This window comes from Schistocerca nitens, chromosome 7 (assembly GCF_023898315.1).
Source record: "Schistocerca nitens isolate TAMUIC-IGC-003100 chromosome 7, iqSchNite1.1, whole genome shotgun sequence".
Lineage (NCBI taxonomy): Eukaryota > Metazoa > Arthropoda > Insecta > Orthoptera > Acrididae > Schistocerca > Schistocerca nitens.
This window is the reverse complement of record NC_064620.1, coordinates 265,822-284,042: the sequence shown is the minus strand read 5'-3', so window position 1 is coordinate 284,042 and position 18,221 is coordinate 265,822. Positions and strand designations below refer to the sequence as shown.

The 18,221-nt window shown below is 42.2% G+C and overlaps 1 protein-coding gene across 2 annotated transcripts in view; it reads left to right on the top strand.

Annotated features, from left to right (window-relative positions):
- LOC126195128 (serine/threonine-protein kinase Sgk2-like) overlaps positions 1-10,530 on the top strand; it is a 119,541-nt gene extending 109,011 nt beyond the window's left edge. Inside the window, exons 9-10 of one of the 2 annotated variants that reach the window (XM_049933624.1) lie at positions 1,797-1,937; positions 8,201-10,530. In XM_049933624.1, coding sequence (XP_049789581.1) covers positions 1,797-1,937; positions 8,201-8,377 — 318 coding nt within the window. In that variant the 3' untranslated portion in view covers positions 8,378-10,530. The remainder of the gene's footprint in view (positions 1-1,796; positions 1,938-8,200) is intronic. The other variant, XM_049933623.1, reaches the window with a different exon arrangement.
- Positions 10,531-18,221: the final 7,691 nt, after the last annotated feature.

The window sequence follows — 18,221 nt, the reverse complement described above, 5'->3', positions numbered from 1 at the left end:
TACTGTTACTTAACATGGAGATAGTATATTTTCACCCACAAAAAGCGTGTTTTTAACCTGGAAAATCCACAAATTATTATTTTTTTTCCTTGCTGGCATATGCACCATGTATAATGCTTCTGAAACCACTGTAGCATGGTTCTGGCTCTAAGACATGGACAATTATACTGCTTAAAGACAACATCACTGTCAGGGAAAACATCAAGCATGAAGGGATGCAGGTGGTTTGCAGCTGTCAGCGTGTCTTCGTTTACCGTGCAAGCACAATAGAATGTCTCTCGTAGTGTAATAGTGCATCCATGGCGCACTGCACGTTTCAGGCCACCGTTCACCCCAATGATGGCATTTGTGGAGACAACAGACTAACTAGTGTAGCAAAAATGAGAGTCATCCAAAGGGCCAACATGTTTCCATTGATAGACTGTCGAATCCCGATGGTCCCGTGCCCACTGCAATCGTAATTGACGATGTCTTTGGGTCAGCATGTGAACACGGAGGGTGGTTTACTGCAGAGCTCCGTGTTCGACAATGTATGATGAACAGCGTTCACAAGCATTGTGCTCTTTTGGCAGAGATGTCACGGATCTGTTCTACTGTCCTACTATACAGAGCAAACAATCCTCCAAACCCATGTTGAGTCAAGAGTCGTGAATGTCCAACAGTTTGGCACCTAGTGTTAGTTTCACTGTCCTTCTACCTCTTTCCGCAGACGCTCACGACAGCACACAATCATTTGACCAGCTTCACTGTTTTCGATATACTTGTTCACAGCCTGTGAATAATAATAATCTGCCCTTTGTCAAAGTCACTTATCTGAATGTATTTCCCCATTTGCAGCCCATATCTTTGCTAGGATGATCACCCGTCTGCTTACATACTTTTGTCACCGTGTCACATGCGTGCAATGCCTCCAGGTGGCACCAAACGTCACAGTAGGCAGGGCCCATAATGTTTTGGCCTATCAGTGTACACATCAACAAAATTTGGTGTCACGTTGATCATTAGGTATAGGTCTTGAAATTTTAACGAATATATGAATATTGGTGTGTGGAAGCTGATAGCATAACTTCCTATTATATTTCAATCCTCACTGAACAAATGCTATTTCCATAACAGTCACCATCTTTCTGTTATATGAAGAGAATGGTGTTTCCCAAGGAAGTGTTGGAGGGTCATATTTTACCTTCAGTCAACAGTTTTACGTACATAGTGACAAATCTGTTTGAATGCTCTTTATGATAGATGTATCAAATTTTTATTATTTTTTTCCATTCCACATCTGGCAACATACAAACTGCAGCTATTGATTTGGTAATGGAACGAGAGTACGTCAAAACAGGCAGGTTTTTAATAGCATTAAAAATTCAGTTCATCCCCCCTTTCATCTCCTTTGTGTTGGTGAACTTAAAAAATAGTGGTATTTGAGTCATTATAACAATGCCAAGCTAGTAAAAAGAATACTTTCACTCTCCTTGATTTATTCCAGATATTCAGTTCCCTTACTTCCTACTGCACAAATTTATGTATTGTAAGTGGCGACATTTCTCTCCTCCATTCTCTTTGATGATCTATTTACGAAACAGTATAGCTCTCGAGTGTTTATACTTGACTCTCTTCTTTGAGACCTTGGCTGTTACAGTTCTCGTTTCCCTTGAAGATGATATTTGTTAACCATCTACTCTAAAACCTAAGCAAATAGAGTAACTGAAATAATTTTAGAGGAGCTGTATCTCACTTTTGTAATAGTTTTACTATGGTTAAGGAAAAATAGTTTTTCTTGTATCTCTATGTTACAGTTATTACATAAAGACAACCAGCAGCGCCTGGGATCTGGTTATCGTGGATTCGATGAAGTAAAACTACATTCTTTCTTTGACTCTGTTGATTGGGAGTTGCTGCTTGCAAAGAAAATTCAGCCACCTTTCAACCCTAATGTGGTATGTATCTTTTTACAATATTTCTATTATTCCTGAAATAATTATTGAAATCAAAATTTTCTTGAGCTTTTAAACTAAAAGGTTTTCCAATGTGAAGGAAAAAGGCAAGGTTAGAAATGGAAGTAAGCAAAAATAAATAGTGCCAGAAGGGAAGAAAAGGATATCGAAGTAATGTACAAGATACAAAAGATGCAACAGTTTGACTATGTACAGTAATAGGGAAGAGTAAAATTCTAGTACAGTAGAAAGTAATCTCGAGTGCCAAATCCAGAAACTGTTACCTAAATTTCCACAAGTAAAAAAAGAAAAATAAAAGAAAGAAACTGAGAAGTGCTGATAAATACATGTGCTGTCTTCCTTTCTTGTCAACACTGCCTGTTTCGTTGTTAAACTCCGTGTTGCATTTGCCATTTGATGTCTGCCTTTGACTTGATATATGTAGCAGATTTATAACTGGAGGCACATGATCAAATGTAGCTTATAGTACCCACACACAGAAATAATTTCTATGTTTTTTATAAGATAATGTTTTGAGTAGTTTCCGTTAGGAGTTTGCTTAATACTCCCATCTTCGTTGTGTAAAAATAGTTCTCAGGAAAATAAAATTTATTTTATATAAACATTTAAAAGTGAAAATGAATGATAGTGGTTGATGTCATCAGGAAGGTGCATCAGAGAATTAATTTGTGTAATCATTTGTCTTCATGTAAAGTTCACCCTTTATATTGGTGTCTGGAATGCTCCTCCAGGTGCTGGAGAGCAAGGGATTCAATTTCAGAGATGTAATGTATGAAGCAGGGACCACACAGTAGCAGTATCTTTCAGAGGAAACAGAGATGGTTCTTAGATACCTTTGCTATGGAAATGTGCTTTTGCAGTAGCAGGTTTGTGAGGGCCGGGGACTGGCAGATACTGAAAAGGTGAAGGTCGTTGTGAAAGGAGGGGTGGGATCCAGAGAGGAATTTTTATGGTCAGGCCATTAAATCATTCCATGGTTTAGGCAGCATATAAGGAATAGGATGTGGGATTGCCTTTTAGCCCGGAAAAGGGGTATTTTTCATTAGTGGGCAGAAAGATGGAGCAGGGGACTGTTGTGGCAGGGATGGTGTAAAGGAAACAGGAATAACATAGAAATGGACAGTATAAGGTGTTGATGGTTGTGAGAGGAGTTGGATAAGAGCAAATATGCGTGAAAAATATGTAGAGAGATGCAAATATGTGAAAAATGTACAGTAACATGTGAGAAAAGAACAGATAATGTATGGGAGTACATGTATATTGTGATAAGGGAAGAGAGGGGGAGGGGTAGATCAAGGATCACAAGTTCATGTGGCACTGGCAGGTGTGGCAAATAAAATGCTAAAGAACATGAGGATGAGGGATGAAGTGGGAGCAGTAGGTATAAATACAGGGTGATTCAAAAAGAATACCACAACTTTAGGAATTTAAAACTCTGCAATGACAAAAGGCAGAGCTAAGCACTATCTGTCGGCGAATTAAGGGAGCTATAAAGTTTCATTTAGTTGTACATTTGTTCGCTTGAGGCGCTGTTGACTAGGCGTCAGCGTCAGTTGGTGCTAAGATGGCGACCGCTCAACAGAAAGCTTTTTGTGCTATTGAGTACGGCAGAAGTGAATCGACGACAGTTGTTCAGTGTGCATTTCGAACGAAGTATGGTGTTAAACCTCCTGATAGGTGGTGTATTAAACGTTGGTATAAACAGTTGACTCGCCTAAGGTGAACGTTTTCTGTGCCATTTCAGCCAATAAAGTTTTTGGTCCCTTTTTCTTCGAAGGTGCTACTGTAACTGGACTACAGTATCTGGAGATGTTAGAGAATTGGCTGTTCCCTCAGCTCGAACAAGAAGCACAACAATTCATATTTCAGCAGGATGGAGCGCCACCACATTGGCACTTATCTGTCCGTAACTACCTGAACGTCAACTACCCGAGGCGATGGATCGGCCGCCAGGCAGCCCGTGACAGAGCACTTCATCACTGGCCTCCAAGAAGCCCTGATCTTACCCCCTGCGATTTTTTCTTATTGGGGTATGTTAAGGATATGGTGTTTCGGCCACCTCTCCCAGCCACCATTGATGATTTGAAACGAGAAATAACAGCAGCTATCCAAACTGTTACGCCTGATATGCTACAGAGAGTGTGGAACGAGTTGGAGTATCGGGTTGATATTGCTCGAGTGTCTGGAGGGGGCCATATTGAACATCTCTGAACTTGTTTTTGAGTGAAAAAAAAAAACCTTTTTAAATACTCTTTGTAATGATGTATAACAGAAGGTTATATTATGTTTCTTTCATTAAATACACATTTTTAAAGTTGTGGTATTCTTTTTGAATCACCCTGTATAATTATCAGAGGGAAGAATTTGAAGCATCAGATGCTGCATCAACAATTTGTACAGTTACAAAACCACACTTTGTGTGTGGTCGATCATTGATATAGTGTGGCTCGGAAGTTAATGCAGTTTGGAAGGTGATTAATAAACATAGAAAAGAAGAGTAAGAATGAAAACTGAGAAGAGTAATACTATAGAGAATGGTAACAAAGGAAAACATCACAGGGTAGTGGGATGGAAGAAAAGCCACTCAGCAATGGAAACTCAAAGTTCTAATAAACTGAATATTCGTGAAAAAACAGCTGAGGTGGGACACTTCAAAATGTCTCTTAACAGCCATGCCCAGTTGTAAAAACACTTACATTAATAACATTCCAATGATAATAATCTTGAAAATATTGAATAGGCGTGAGCATCTTTCCCATAGTAATGCATCTTTTTTTTTTTTTTTTTTTTTTTTTTTTTATTGTGATTAGCTCACTGAGTGTAGGAGTCATGGATTCAAGGAGACATTAAGAATTGTTAGATTCTGGGTTGGTAGGACACTCAAAGGTTTGTCTGGCCAGTACAACATTTGTGTTGATAACTTAAACATGGTCAAACTGGTAATGGTTGCAGGTAAACGATAATTACCCCCTGCTATATCACAAGTCATTGATCAAGAGACCACTGTCCTGTAATTCCATCCTTTCCATGCTCCTAGATTCCCCATCCTCTTAACAGTTAATTATTACAGTTTCTGGAGACAGATGGAGTAAATCCAGTGGCTTCATATTTTCTGAAAGTGTGTGTTACTTTCCTACACTTCTGTGACACTGTGCGGTGTCATGTTCACCTCAGAACAGTTGTACCTTACATGAATGTGTATCTGTTTGTACCATCCTAGTGAGACAATTAGTAAACACTTGTGTTGTACACTCCCTGCATATCCTTTCTTGTCATGAGAGTATGTGCATCACCTCATTTTGTAATTATTACTACTACTTCAGTCTGTAGCTGCACCCATTTACTCATAGTTTCCCAATTCATCGGGTATGGATGAATGGTGGTGTAGCATTGATAATATGCATTTTGATTTTCTACCAGAAATTGGATTGATATAAGTAATTTTGTCTTATCTGTTGTAACCTCAGTGTTGGCTATGCTATAAAATAGTGCTAAATTCCTTTGTGTCAGTTTTACCACATGCTGAAGTTCTGTTGAAAAATCTGTGCTTGACACAATCTTTCCGTAAATGGTTGCAGTGGCATCAATGCCGAACTTACTTGCCCACATTTTGCACGGTAAATGGCTTCTCACATTCTTGCAACTTGATGTCTTGTGTAATTAATACTTTCTGCCAGTATCCATAGCAGTCTAGCAATAGTATTTTGTCACAGTATAGTGATAGTCATATTCTCATCTAATTTACTTAATCATTTTGGAATGACTGCCAGGGAATTATTGATGCTACTGCATTGGTCACTCATTCTGTGAGTTCCTTAGCTACCTCCCATGTCCCTCTAGTGTAGCTCTGTGCATTACGTTCTGGGTTCATTAGTTGAGTGGTATGCCACTATACCATAGTTTGCACACTAACTACTGTATCTTGCACCTGCCTTATCGTTGCATTAAAAAATATGGTTTTTAACAAAGTCCCACCAGTGTTGAGCCATCCCCTCTTTCTATGTATAGCTGCCTGCAGCACTACTTCTGTCACTTACCTATGGGCTTCAAGTTAACACTTAACCTCATATTTTCTGTATTCATTTCCCATTCTTATCTCAAAGCTGGAAGTTGTACAAGGTGGCCAGATACAATGAAAAAGTTAACAAAACTAGAGCCAAAGGTGGGACTGCATGAAACTAATTGAATGACTTATTAAAATTTCATTGCAGAATCTTAAGGCTTTAGTAGAGATTTGCAGTCACTCTCAATCGAAAGGTGCAACACTGTATTTTTGTTAATAAAGTACATTCATTTGCTATTAAAATTTGAATGCAGTAATTGTTCTGTTTTATGTAGTTTATGTTGGCTGCAGAGAATGAATTTAAAACTTAATTTTTTGCAACAACCTGAGCATTCTATCAATTCACATAAATTTCTTTGAATTCTCTCTCTCTCTCTCTCTCTCTCTCTCTCTCTCTCTCTCTCTCTCTCCATCTCTCTCTCTCCTCCCCTCCCCCTCACCCCCGCACGCCTCCCCCACCCCTCACCCCCACACGCCTCACCCACCTCCCCCGACACCTCCCCCGACACCTCCCCCCCCCCGACACCTCCCCCCCCCGACACCTCCCCCCCCCGACACCTCCCCCCCCGACACCTCCCCCCGCCGACACCTCCCCCCCCACCTCCCCCCCCGACACCTCCCCCCCCGACACCTCCCCCCCACCCCACCTCCCCCCCGACACCTCCCCCCCCGACACCTACCCCCCCGTCACCTACCCCCCCCCGACACATCCCCCCCCCCGACACCTCCCCCCCCCCGACACCTCCCCCCCCCGACACCTCCCCCCCGACACCTCCCCCCGACACCTCATCCCCGACACCTCATCCCCGACACCTCCCCCCCCCCCCCGTCACCTCCCCCCCCGACACCTCCCCCCCCGACACCTCCCCCCCCCGACACCTCCCCCCCCGCGACACCTCCCCCCCCGCGACACCTCCCACCCGACACCTCCCCCCCCCCGACACCTCCCCCCCCCGACACCTCCCCCCCCCGACACCTCCCCCCCCCCCCCCCGACACCTCCCCCCGACACCTCATCCCCGACACCTCATCCCCGACACCTCCCCCCCCCCCGACACCTCCCCCCCCCCCGACACCTCCCCCCCCCGACACCTCCCCCCCCCCGACACCTCCCCCCCCGACACCTCCCCCCCGACACCTCCCCCCCGACACCTCCCCCCCCCCCCCCGACACCTCCCCCACCCGACACCTCCCCCCCCCCCCCCCCCCGACACCTCCCCCCCGACACCTCCCCCCCGACACCTCCCCCCCGACACCTCCCCCCCGACACCTCCCCCCCGACACCTCCCCCCTCCCGACACCTCCCCCCCCGACACCTCCCCCCCCGACACCTCCCGCCCCCCCGACACGTCCCCCCCCTCGACACCTCCCCCCCACCCGACACGTCCCCCCCGACACCTCCCCCCCCCGACACCTCCCCCCCTCTCCCTCCCCCTCTCCCTCCCCCTCTCCCTCCCCCTCTCCCTCCCCCTCTCCCTCCCCCTCTCCCTCCCCCTCTCCCTCCCCCTCTCCCTCCCCCTCCCCCTCTCCCTCCCCCTCTCCCTCCCCCTCTCCCTCCCCCTCTCCCTCCCCCTCTCCCTCCCCCTCTCCCTCCCCCTCTCCCTCCCCCTCTCCCTCCCCCTCTCCCTCCCCCTCTCCCTCCCCCTCTCCCTCCCCCTCTCCCTCCCCCTCTCCCTCCCCCTCTCCCTCTCCCTCCCCCTCTCCCTCCCCCTCTCCCTCCCCCTCCCCCTCTCCCTCTCCCTCTCCCTCCCCCTCCCACCTGCCTCTCCCTCTCCCTCCCCCCTGCCTCTCCCTCTCCCTCCCCCTGCCTCTCCCTCTCCCTCCCCCCTGCCTCCCCCTCCCCCTCTCCCCATCGCTCCCTCTCTCTCTCTCTCTCTCTCTCTCTCTCTCTCACACACACAGTCTGAGTCATGTCAAGTTCTTTTTGGCTGAAATCTAACTCGTTTCAGTGTCTTATTGTTGTGCCTGCCTGCAACTCAGAATCTCTAGTACATATCATTGTGTAGGATAGCAGCCAGAGGTGTCCTGAAAAACTATATGGAATGTGTGAACAAATGCATGTGGACATCCACGAGCATATAGCAGGTGTAAAAGCAATCACCTGTAGATTTTGTCGTTGATGTTGAGTCCATCCAACACAAAAGGGTTGTTATTCTATTGTTCTCTTTTAAATTCTGTTTCAGAGCGATGTTTTAGACCTGCACAACATTGATCCAGAGTTCACATGTGAGGCCGTGCCAGCATCAGTAGCAACATCGGCTTCTCATAGGAAGGGATCTGCTCTTTCAGCCAGTGTGCGGATACCAGACGACATTTTTGCAGGGTTCTCTTATGCGCCACCTACAGATGAGATGCTCTGACGATTGAATTTGTTGGTAGTAGGTCAAATGGTTTTCCCCCTTTACTTTTGTTCAGTGAAAGCGAGCAACCAACCAGTCTGTGCTGGGAATAGGACAAGACACACATTTTTGTGGATTAGAGAAATGTAAATTCAAAGAATATAGGGACAGAGTAAACGTGTGAGTGGCAGTCATTTTGTGTGTGCGCACGCATGTGTGCTAGATCTGATATTTCCTAGAAGTCTGCTGTTCCGCAGTTAATGCATTTATACTGCAGTTTTGTGTGAATTTTGATAGCAGACAGTATAGTTTTAAATATATTTGATAGTGCGCTTTGTATATTATCATCAGACTGGAAACTTTGAGTCACTGTCAGTGCACATACATATCCTTCTTGCCAAAAAGGAACTGGAAGAAAGTTCAGTACATTCCATGCTGTCAGTGATCTAGTTTTGTAACATAGAATGTCTGTGATTTATATTTTCCTGATATATCCCAGGAGGAATGACTGCAAAAAATTACCCAGTTTTTGTAAATGGAAAATCATTAGCATGACATTTAGTCCAATACATAAACTTCGAAATGGTTCCCCATGTTTCCAACCATCAATCATTTTCGCATACTTATCACATTAAGTGATAGTGAGACTGTGATAGTAAACTATAACAATATTTTGTTTATACTGTAGTTACATTAGAATAAACCTGTGGTTACTTCACCCTGCCATTCCAAATGCAGGTATTAACTGCAATCACATATTCAGCAGTAGTAACATGTTTTGTACTGTATTAAAGAACTGTGATGCTTTCATAATCTACTCATAATGTCTTCCTGGATCCTTAAGCATCTGGGTGGACTTCATATAAAGACAATAATTCGTCTTTCATGTTTAATGCCATATTTATTATTATTTATGCATAAACTAGTACTTATAAATGATCTACAAATGCCAGAACAATAGCAATTCTCGCATAAACTGATCATATAGTCAATTTGTTCCAAATTGAAAGTATTAATTTATACGATACAGTAATGCAAATACGCGAATGCCCTTTTCCCATGTTTATGCACATGGGTGCTTGCCAAATAAAGTATGTAGTGGTGCTGTTTTACAAAATAAATTAGATAGGAAGATTTAAATGAGAGAAGTAATTTCTATATTTAAAAGTGGATACTTTGTGAAGAAATAAAGGCGTATTAATGTAGTGTCAAACTCTGATAGCTTTCTCATAGTGCCTTTGATGAAACACATTAATAATTTATAAAGTATTTTTTGTGAAATGTATTTCTGAGTCAGAGTATCAATTTCTATAAATTGTGGTAGTTTGCAACATGTACATTATTTAATACATTACTCCACTCCCATTAAGTGGACTTTTAACTTAGTTGTTTCTGCTGCAGATACTGTGTGTTCAAATTTAAGCATCTTGATTATTGTAACCTTCATTCTTATAGTTATTATTTGATGGCACATTTATGTTTAAAGGTACTTAACAGCTCTTGTGGTTGTTGTTGCAGATCTGTTATATTAGTGTTCACTTTAGTTCCTCTCTGTAGTTCCAGCAATGTTCATGCTGTGTAAACTACAAACTGCTGTTATGTATACATAATTTTCTATTTTTAATAGATACTAAAAATAAAATATTTTTACTTCTATTTATATAAAATTTTATGAAGTTATTGCATTTTAAAGATACAAATGCTATCTGATCTTTTTTAACGTGGCAGATCTTGTACCACTGAAGTTTTTGCTTACTGTTTGCACTTCATTTTTTACCTCTTTGCACAACTGATGTGTGTTATCATTTCAGACAATATTCTTTTACTATTTCACACTGTAACATGAAATGTGGTTTATACAGTGTTCGATTTATCATTGTGCTCGCTGTGCACAGGTGGGCAAAATGTTGGCATATTTACCAGAAGATATTTGCCACCTTTTTGTCCTCTAAATGAAAACAGAACATACCTGACATTAATATTTTCCTAGTTTTTAAAGTTAAGGAGGAGAAATGTTTGTAAATCTAATGTAAGTACTGGTAATACATTTCATCAGTGATGTGCATATTCATTGCATTTAATATTTTTGTACTGTGTCACTTTATGCAGTATTGTTTTCTTAAATAAAAATAAATTGTTTCACAGAATAGTTTTCCGTTCTCCTAGTTGTTTATAAAAATGATCTTTTTTGTTATGTATTACTGAGCCAGATGCAACATTTTAAAAAATAAAGTACAAGTTTATGATTGTTGAATAAAATAACAACATACCAAAATTTTCTTTGTAACCATAATTGTCTTCAGAATCTTCTGAAAAAAATAGCTGATCAAAATGGTTTCTGACGCATCTTTCTTGTGCCACAGTGAATAGGATTATCACATCAGAATAATTGCATGCATCCTAAAACAATAAAGCATGCTTATAGCTTTTGTAAAAGAGCTTATCTCATAACTTTCTTCACCTTACAGCTAGGTACTTAAAGGAAGAGAGGAACAAACCTGTAACTTGTTATGCACAAACAGAGAGATAACATTAGGTATAACAGTTACACCAAAAAATATAAATAGTTATCATTACAAACAAAAATACATGGGTGCGACAGAGGAACGCAGAGGGGTTCAAAAACTCAGAATCGTCTAAACTTTTAAAACTATTTTCAGAATTTGATAAATCTTAACTTGTCAGAAACTGGAGGAAAAGGAAAATAATAAAGTAACAGTAGTCATGAGTAATGTAGTACTTTATGAAATGTTACTGGATAGGTAAAAACTCTACTCAGCAAGTGGTGGCAGGAGAATGCAAACATAAAGGTATGTACATTTTCAAGCTTCTCCTGGCAGAAGTGTTGAAGGGGAAGAAAGAGGGGTGAAGGAAAAGGACTGGTGAGGTTTAGGAAATGGGGAGAGTCTGGAAAAGTTGGCTATTTCCTAAACCTCACCAGTCCTTTTCCTTCACCCCTTTTCCATCCTCTTCAGCCTCCTGCCAGGAGCAGCAACCACTGGCTCCTAAATCTTGCAAACTTATATACATTTATATGTGTGTTTTCCTGCCACCACTCGGTGAGCGTAGGTTTTTTTATCTATACAATTACGTTTTCAAAATTGATTATTTTTGTTGACATAGGAGTTTGTGTGTTAGAAATATTTCTTTTTTATACAATGTGTTCAAATTTGGAAAAGAATTATTGGTATAAATATTGTACTTTATCTCTTCCTTTATTTTGAGGGACACATGTTTTATGGGCTGTGTTCTCACCAAATCTAGTTTAAAGATACTAGACAAGTCGTTTATCCCACAATTTTTCCCACATCACTTGTCTGCATACAACTTCTGTGAGAGGATTCTTCACAGTGATTTATTCTGCATAATATTCTTAACTTTTGAAGCTGAAGCACTTTAAAGCGTTTATTAACTGGGTCACATGTGGCAAGTGTGCAACATAACCACAGTTTATTTAAATTAATTTTTTGTTGTTGTGCTAATATCTCTATTATCGCTCATAGCTTAGATCATACATATTGGGTACTCCTTTAATGAAAACTAGCATTTTAGATAATACAAATTTGTAAACTACGAGGTCTAGATACAATTGATGCAACACTTTAGAAGTATACAGGGTGGAATGTAACAATATTATGAAGGCCTTTGTTAAAAATTGATGGGGCGCGCACACACACACATACGCACAAAACCACAGTATCTGGCAGAAGACAGACGTCTTAACTTCTGCTGGCACACACTGGTTGTGTGTGTGTGCGTGTGCGTGCGTGCGCGCGCGAGTGTTTTGTATATTTTTTGCTTGAAGGGGGAAACCAGATGCCGCTATGGTTGGTCCGCTAGATGGCGCTGCCGAAGGTCAAACGGATATCAACTACGTTCTTTTAAATAGGAAACCCCATTTTTCATTACATATTCGTGTAGTACGTAAAGAAATATGAATGTTTTAGTTGGACTACTTTTTTCGCTGTGTGGTAGATGGCGCTGTAATAGTCACAAACACATGGCTCACAATTTTAGACGAACAGTTGGTAACAGGTAGGTTTTTTAAATTAAAATACAGAATGTAAGTACGTTTGCACAATTTATTTCGGTTGTGAACTTATTATTTCTGAGAAAGCACGCTGTTACAGCGTGATTACCTGTAAATACCACATTAATGCAATAAATGCTCAAAATGATGACCGTCAACCTCAATGCATTTGGCAATACATGTAACGACATTCCTCTCAACAGCGAGTAGTTCGTTCTGTAATGTTCGCACATGCATTGACAATGTGCTGACGCATGTTGTCAGGCGTTGTCGGTGGATCACGATAGCAAATATCCTTCAACTTTCCCCACTAAAACAAATCCGGGGACGTCAGATCCGGTGAACGTGCGGGCCATGGTATGGTGCCTCGGCGACCAATGCACCTCCCATGAAATAAGGTATTCAATATCGCTTCAACCACACGCGAGCTATGTGCCGGACATCCGTCATGTTGGAAGTACATCGCCATTCTGTCATGCAGTGAAGCATCTTGTAGTAACATCAGTAGAATATTACGTAGGAAATCAGCATACATTGCACTATTTAGATTGCCATCGATAAAGTGGGGGCCAGTTATCTTTCCTCCCATAATGTCGCACCATACAGTAACCCGCCAAGGTCGCTGATGTTCCACTTGTCGCAGCCATCGTGGATTTTCCGTTGCCAATAGTGCATATTATGCCGGTTTACGTTACCGCTGTTGGTGAATGATGCTTCATCGCTAAATAGAACGCATGCAAAAAATCTGTCATCGTCCCGTAATTTCACTTGTGCCCAGTGGCAGAACTGTACACGACGTTCAAAGTCGTCGCCATGCAATTCTTGGTGCATAGAAATATGGTACTGGTGCAATCGATTTTGATGTAGCATTCTCAACACCGACGTTTTTGAGAGTCCCGATTCTCGCGCAGTTTGTCTGCTACTGATGTGCAGATTAGCCGCGACAGTAGCTAAAACACCTACTTACGCACCATCATTTGTTGCAGGTCGCGGTTGACGTTTCACACATGGCTGAACACTTTCTGTTTCCTTAAATAACGTAACTATCTGGCGAACGGTCCGGACACTTGGATGATGTCGTCCAGGATACCGAGCAGCATACATAGCACATGCCTGTTGGGCATTTTGACCACAGTAGCCATACATCAGCACGATATCGACCTTTTCCGCAATTGGTAAACGGTCCATTTTAACACGGGTAATGTATCACTTCCCCATGAACCATGGACCTTGCCGTTGGTGGGGAGGCTTGCGTGCCTCAGCAATACAGATGGCCGTACCGTAGGTGCAACCACAACGGAGGGGTATCTGTTGAGAGGCCAGACAAACGTGGTTCCTGAAGAGGGGCAGCAGCCTTTTCAGTAGTTGCAGGGGCAACAGTCTGGATGATTGACTGATCTGGCCTTGTAACATTAACCAAAACGGCCTTGCTGTGCTGGTACTGCAAACGGCTGAAAGCAAGGGCAAACTACAGCCGTAATTTTTCCCGAGGGCATGCAGCTTTACTGTATGATTAAATAATGATGGCGTCCTCTTGGGTAAAATATTCCGGAGGTAAAATAGTCCCCCATTCGGATCTCCGGGCGGGGACTACTCAAGAGGACGTCGTTATCAAGAGAAAGAAAACTGGCATTCTACGGATCGGAGCGTGGAATGTCAGATCCCTTAATCGGGCAGGTAGGTTAGAAAATTTAAAAAGGGAAATGGATAGGTTAAAGTTAGATATAGTGGGAATTAGTGAAGTTCAGTGGCAGGAGGAACAAGACTTTTGGTCAGGTGATTACAGGGTTATAAATACAAAATCAAATAGGGGTAATGCAGGAGTAGGTTTAATAATGAATAAAAAAAAATAGGAGTGCGGGTTAGCTACTACAAACAGCATAGTGAACGCATTATTGTGGCCAAGATAGACACAATGCCCATGCCTACTACAGTAGTACAAGTTTATATGCCAACTAGCTCTGCAGATGATGAAGAAATTGATGAAATGTATGACGAGATAAAAGAAATTATTCAGGTAGTGAAGGGAGACGAAAATTTAATAGTCATGGGTGACTGGAATTCGTCAGTAGGAAGAGGGAGAGAAGGAAACATAGTAGGTGAATATGGATTGGGGGGAAGAAATGAAAGAGGAAGCCGCCTTGTAGAATTTTGCACAGAGCATCACTTAATCATAGCTAACACTTGGTTCAAGAATCATAAAAGAAGGTTGTATACCTGGAAGAATCCTGGAGATACTAAAAGGTATCAGATAGATTATGTAATGGTAAGACAGATTTAGGAACCAGGTTTTAAATTGTAAGACATTTCCAGGGGCAGATGTGGATTCTGACCACAATCTATTGGTTATGAACTGCAGATTGAAACTGAAGAAACTGCAAAAAGGTGGGAATTTAAGGAGATTGGACCTGGATAAACTGAAAGAACCAGAGGTTGTAGAGAGTTTCAGGGAGAGCATGAGGGAACAATTGACAGGAATGGGGCAAAGAAATACAGTAGAAGACGAATGGGTACCTCTGAGGGATGAAGTAGTGAAGGCAGCAGAGGATCAAGTAGGTAAAAAGACGAGGGCTAATAGAAATCCTTGGGTAACAGAAGAAATATTGAATTTAATTGATGAAAGGAGAAAATATAAAAATGCAGTAAATTAAGCAGGCAAAAGGGAATACAAACGTCTCAAAAATGAGATCGACAGGAAGTGCAAAATGGCTAAGCAGGCATGGCTAGAGGACAATTGTAAGGATGTAGAGGCTTGTCTCACTAGGGGTAAGATAGATACTGCCTACAGGAAAATTAAAGAGACCTTTGGAGAGAAGAGAACCACTTGTATGAATATCAAGAACTCAGATGGCAACCCAGTTCTAAGCAAAGAAGGGAAGGCAGAAAGGTGGAAGGAGTATATAGAGGGTTTATACAAGGGCGATGTACTTGAGGACAATATTATGGAAATGGAAGAGGATGTAGATGAAGTTGAAATGGGAGATAAGATACTGCGTGAAGAGTTTGACAGAGCACTGAAAGACCTGAGTCGAAACAAGGCCCCGGGAGTAGACAACATTCCATTAGAACTACTGATGGCCTTGGGAGAGCCAGTCATGACAAAACTCTACCATCTGGTGAGCAAGATGTATGAGACAGGCGAAATACCCACAGACTTCAAGAAGAATATAATAATTCCAATCCCAAAGAAAGCAGGTGTTGACAGATGTAAAAATTACCGAACTATCAGTTTAATAAGTCACAGCTGCAAAATACTAACGCGAATTCCTTACAGACGAATGGAAAAACTGGTAGAAGCGGACCTCGGGGAAGATCAGTTTGGACTCCGTAGAAATGTCGGAACACGTGAGGCAATACTAACCTTACGACTTATCTTAGAAGAAATATTAAGAAAAGGCAAACCTACGTTTCTAGCATTTGTAGACGTAGAGAAAGCTTTTGACAACGTTAACTGGAATACTCTCTTTCAAATTCTGAAGGTGGCAGGGGTAAAATACAAGGAGCGAAAGGCTATTTACAATTTGTACAGAAACCAGATGGCAGTTATAAGAGTGGAGGGGCATGAAAGGGAAGCAGTGGTTGGGAAAGGAGTGAGACAGGGTTGTAGCCTCTCCCCGATGTTATTCAATCTGTATATTGAGCAAGCAGTAAAGGAAACAAAAGAAAAATTCGGAGTAGGTATTAAAATTCATGGAGAAGAAGTAAAAACTTTGAGGTTCGCCGATGACATTGTAATTCTGTCAGAGACAGCAAAGGACTTGGAAGAGCAGTTGAACGGAATGGACAGTGTCTTGAAAGGAGGATATAAGATGAACATCAACAAAAGCAAAACTAGGATAATGGAATGTAGTCAAATTAAATCGGGTGATGCTGAGGGGATTAGATTAGGAAATGAGACACTTAAAGTAGTAAAGGAGTTTTGCTATTTAGGGAGTAAAATAACTGATGATGTTCGAAGTAGAGAGGATATAAAATGTAGACCGGCAATGGCAAGGAAAGCGTTTCTGAAGAAGAGAAATTTGTTAACATCGAGTATAGATTTAAATGTCAGGAAGTCGTTTCTGAAAGTATTTGTATGGAGTGTAGCCATGTATGGAAGCGAAACATGGACGATAACCAGTTTGGACAAGAAGAGAATAGAAGCTTTCGAAACGTGGTGCTACAGAAGAATGCTGAAGATAAGGTGGGTAGATCACGTAACTAATGAGGTATTGAATAGGATTGGGGAGAAGAGAAGTTTGTGGCACAACTAGAAGAAGGGATCGGTTGGTAGGACATGTTTTGAGGCATCAATGGATCACAAATTTAGCATTGGAGGGCAGCGTGGAGGGTAAAAATCGTAGAGGGAGACCAAGAGATCAATACACTAAGCAGATTCAGAAGGATGTAGGTTGCAGTAGGTACTGGGAGATGAAGAAGCTTGCACAGGATAGAGTAGCATGGAGAGCTGCATTCAAACCAGTCTCAGGACTGAAGACCACAACAACAACAACAATGTATCACGAAACAAATACCGTCCGCAGTGGCGGAATGTTACATGATAACACGTACTTATACGTTTGTGACTATTACAGCGCCATCTATCACAAAGCGAAAAAAGTGGTCCAACCAAAACGTTCATATTTCTTTACGTACTACACGAATATGTAATAAAAATGGGGGTTCCTATTTAAAAAATTACACATCTGGTCAAAATTTGTCGCGGAGGGGGACGCATCCAGTGATACCACACTCGACTTGCCACCCCACTCTATGCATATGCGACAGGGGGAAATTTTGAAATATTCATTGCGGAACAGCTGTTTGTTATTGCTGATTATGACTCTATGGCAAAATGTACAAACGTTTTGTCTGAAGCACTTTCTTTGTTTCACCACAGATGGCTGTAATTGCAGGAATAGAAATGGATACAATTGTAATGTACGACACGCTACTCACTGGCCGTTGAATATCCAATGACACGTGGGACCCATCTCCATGCTACGAGATTAGGACGGGCCAGGCTTTCATAACTTCTAAATGGAAACGCCATTCAGAACGCTGTATTCCTCTGACATATCGAACAGGGGATTACTCGGCGCGCTACTGCGGCTGTGGCTCGAGGTGATTGCTGCTCTACTTCTCCAGTTAGTACCGCCAACTTCAGTACACTTAGTGATCCGCTTTTCAATGGCCGTACACGCTACAGAAGCATATCTACGGGAATCTCAGCACAGATATTTCTGATGTGGTCGACCATATTTTCACAGCCTGTTGGCACTTGCTGGTACACATTATCTTTTAAATATGCCCACACAAAGAAATCCGGCGATCTAGTAGGCCAACTAATGAGGTCATCTCTGCCAATCCACAAACCAGTGTAAGCACCGTCTAATACCTTCCGTTCTTCAGTTTCTTAATGCGCTGGGCAACAGTCAAGCTGAAACCATATACATTGTCGAACACCCAGGCAACATCCTGCAGTAATACCGGTAGTTCTTGTTCCAAAAACGTTCGGTTTTTGCGCCCATCCCACGTGCCGTCGATAAAATATGGACCAATGAGTTTGTTCCTCACGATGTCACATAATACTTCATCCACCAAGGATGTTGACTGTCACCTTGCTGCAATCAGTACGTATTGTCTAGGCTCAGGTAATACATGTTATGCCAGTTAGTGAATGTAGACTCATTGGAAACAGTACTTCGGTAAAGATCGTTTACATTTGTTGACATGACCATTCACAGAACACTGCCCAATTATGGAAATCAGCGCATTGAAGTTCTCGAAGCATTGAGACGCAGTATGGATGATACTTAACAAAGATGCAGTATCGTGACAATACTGTTTGCGGAC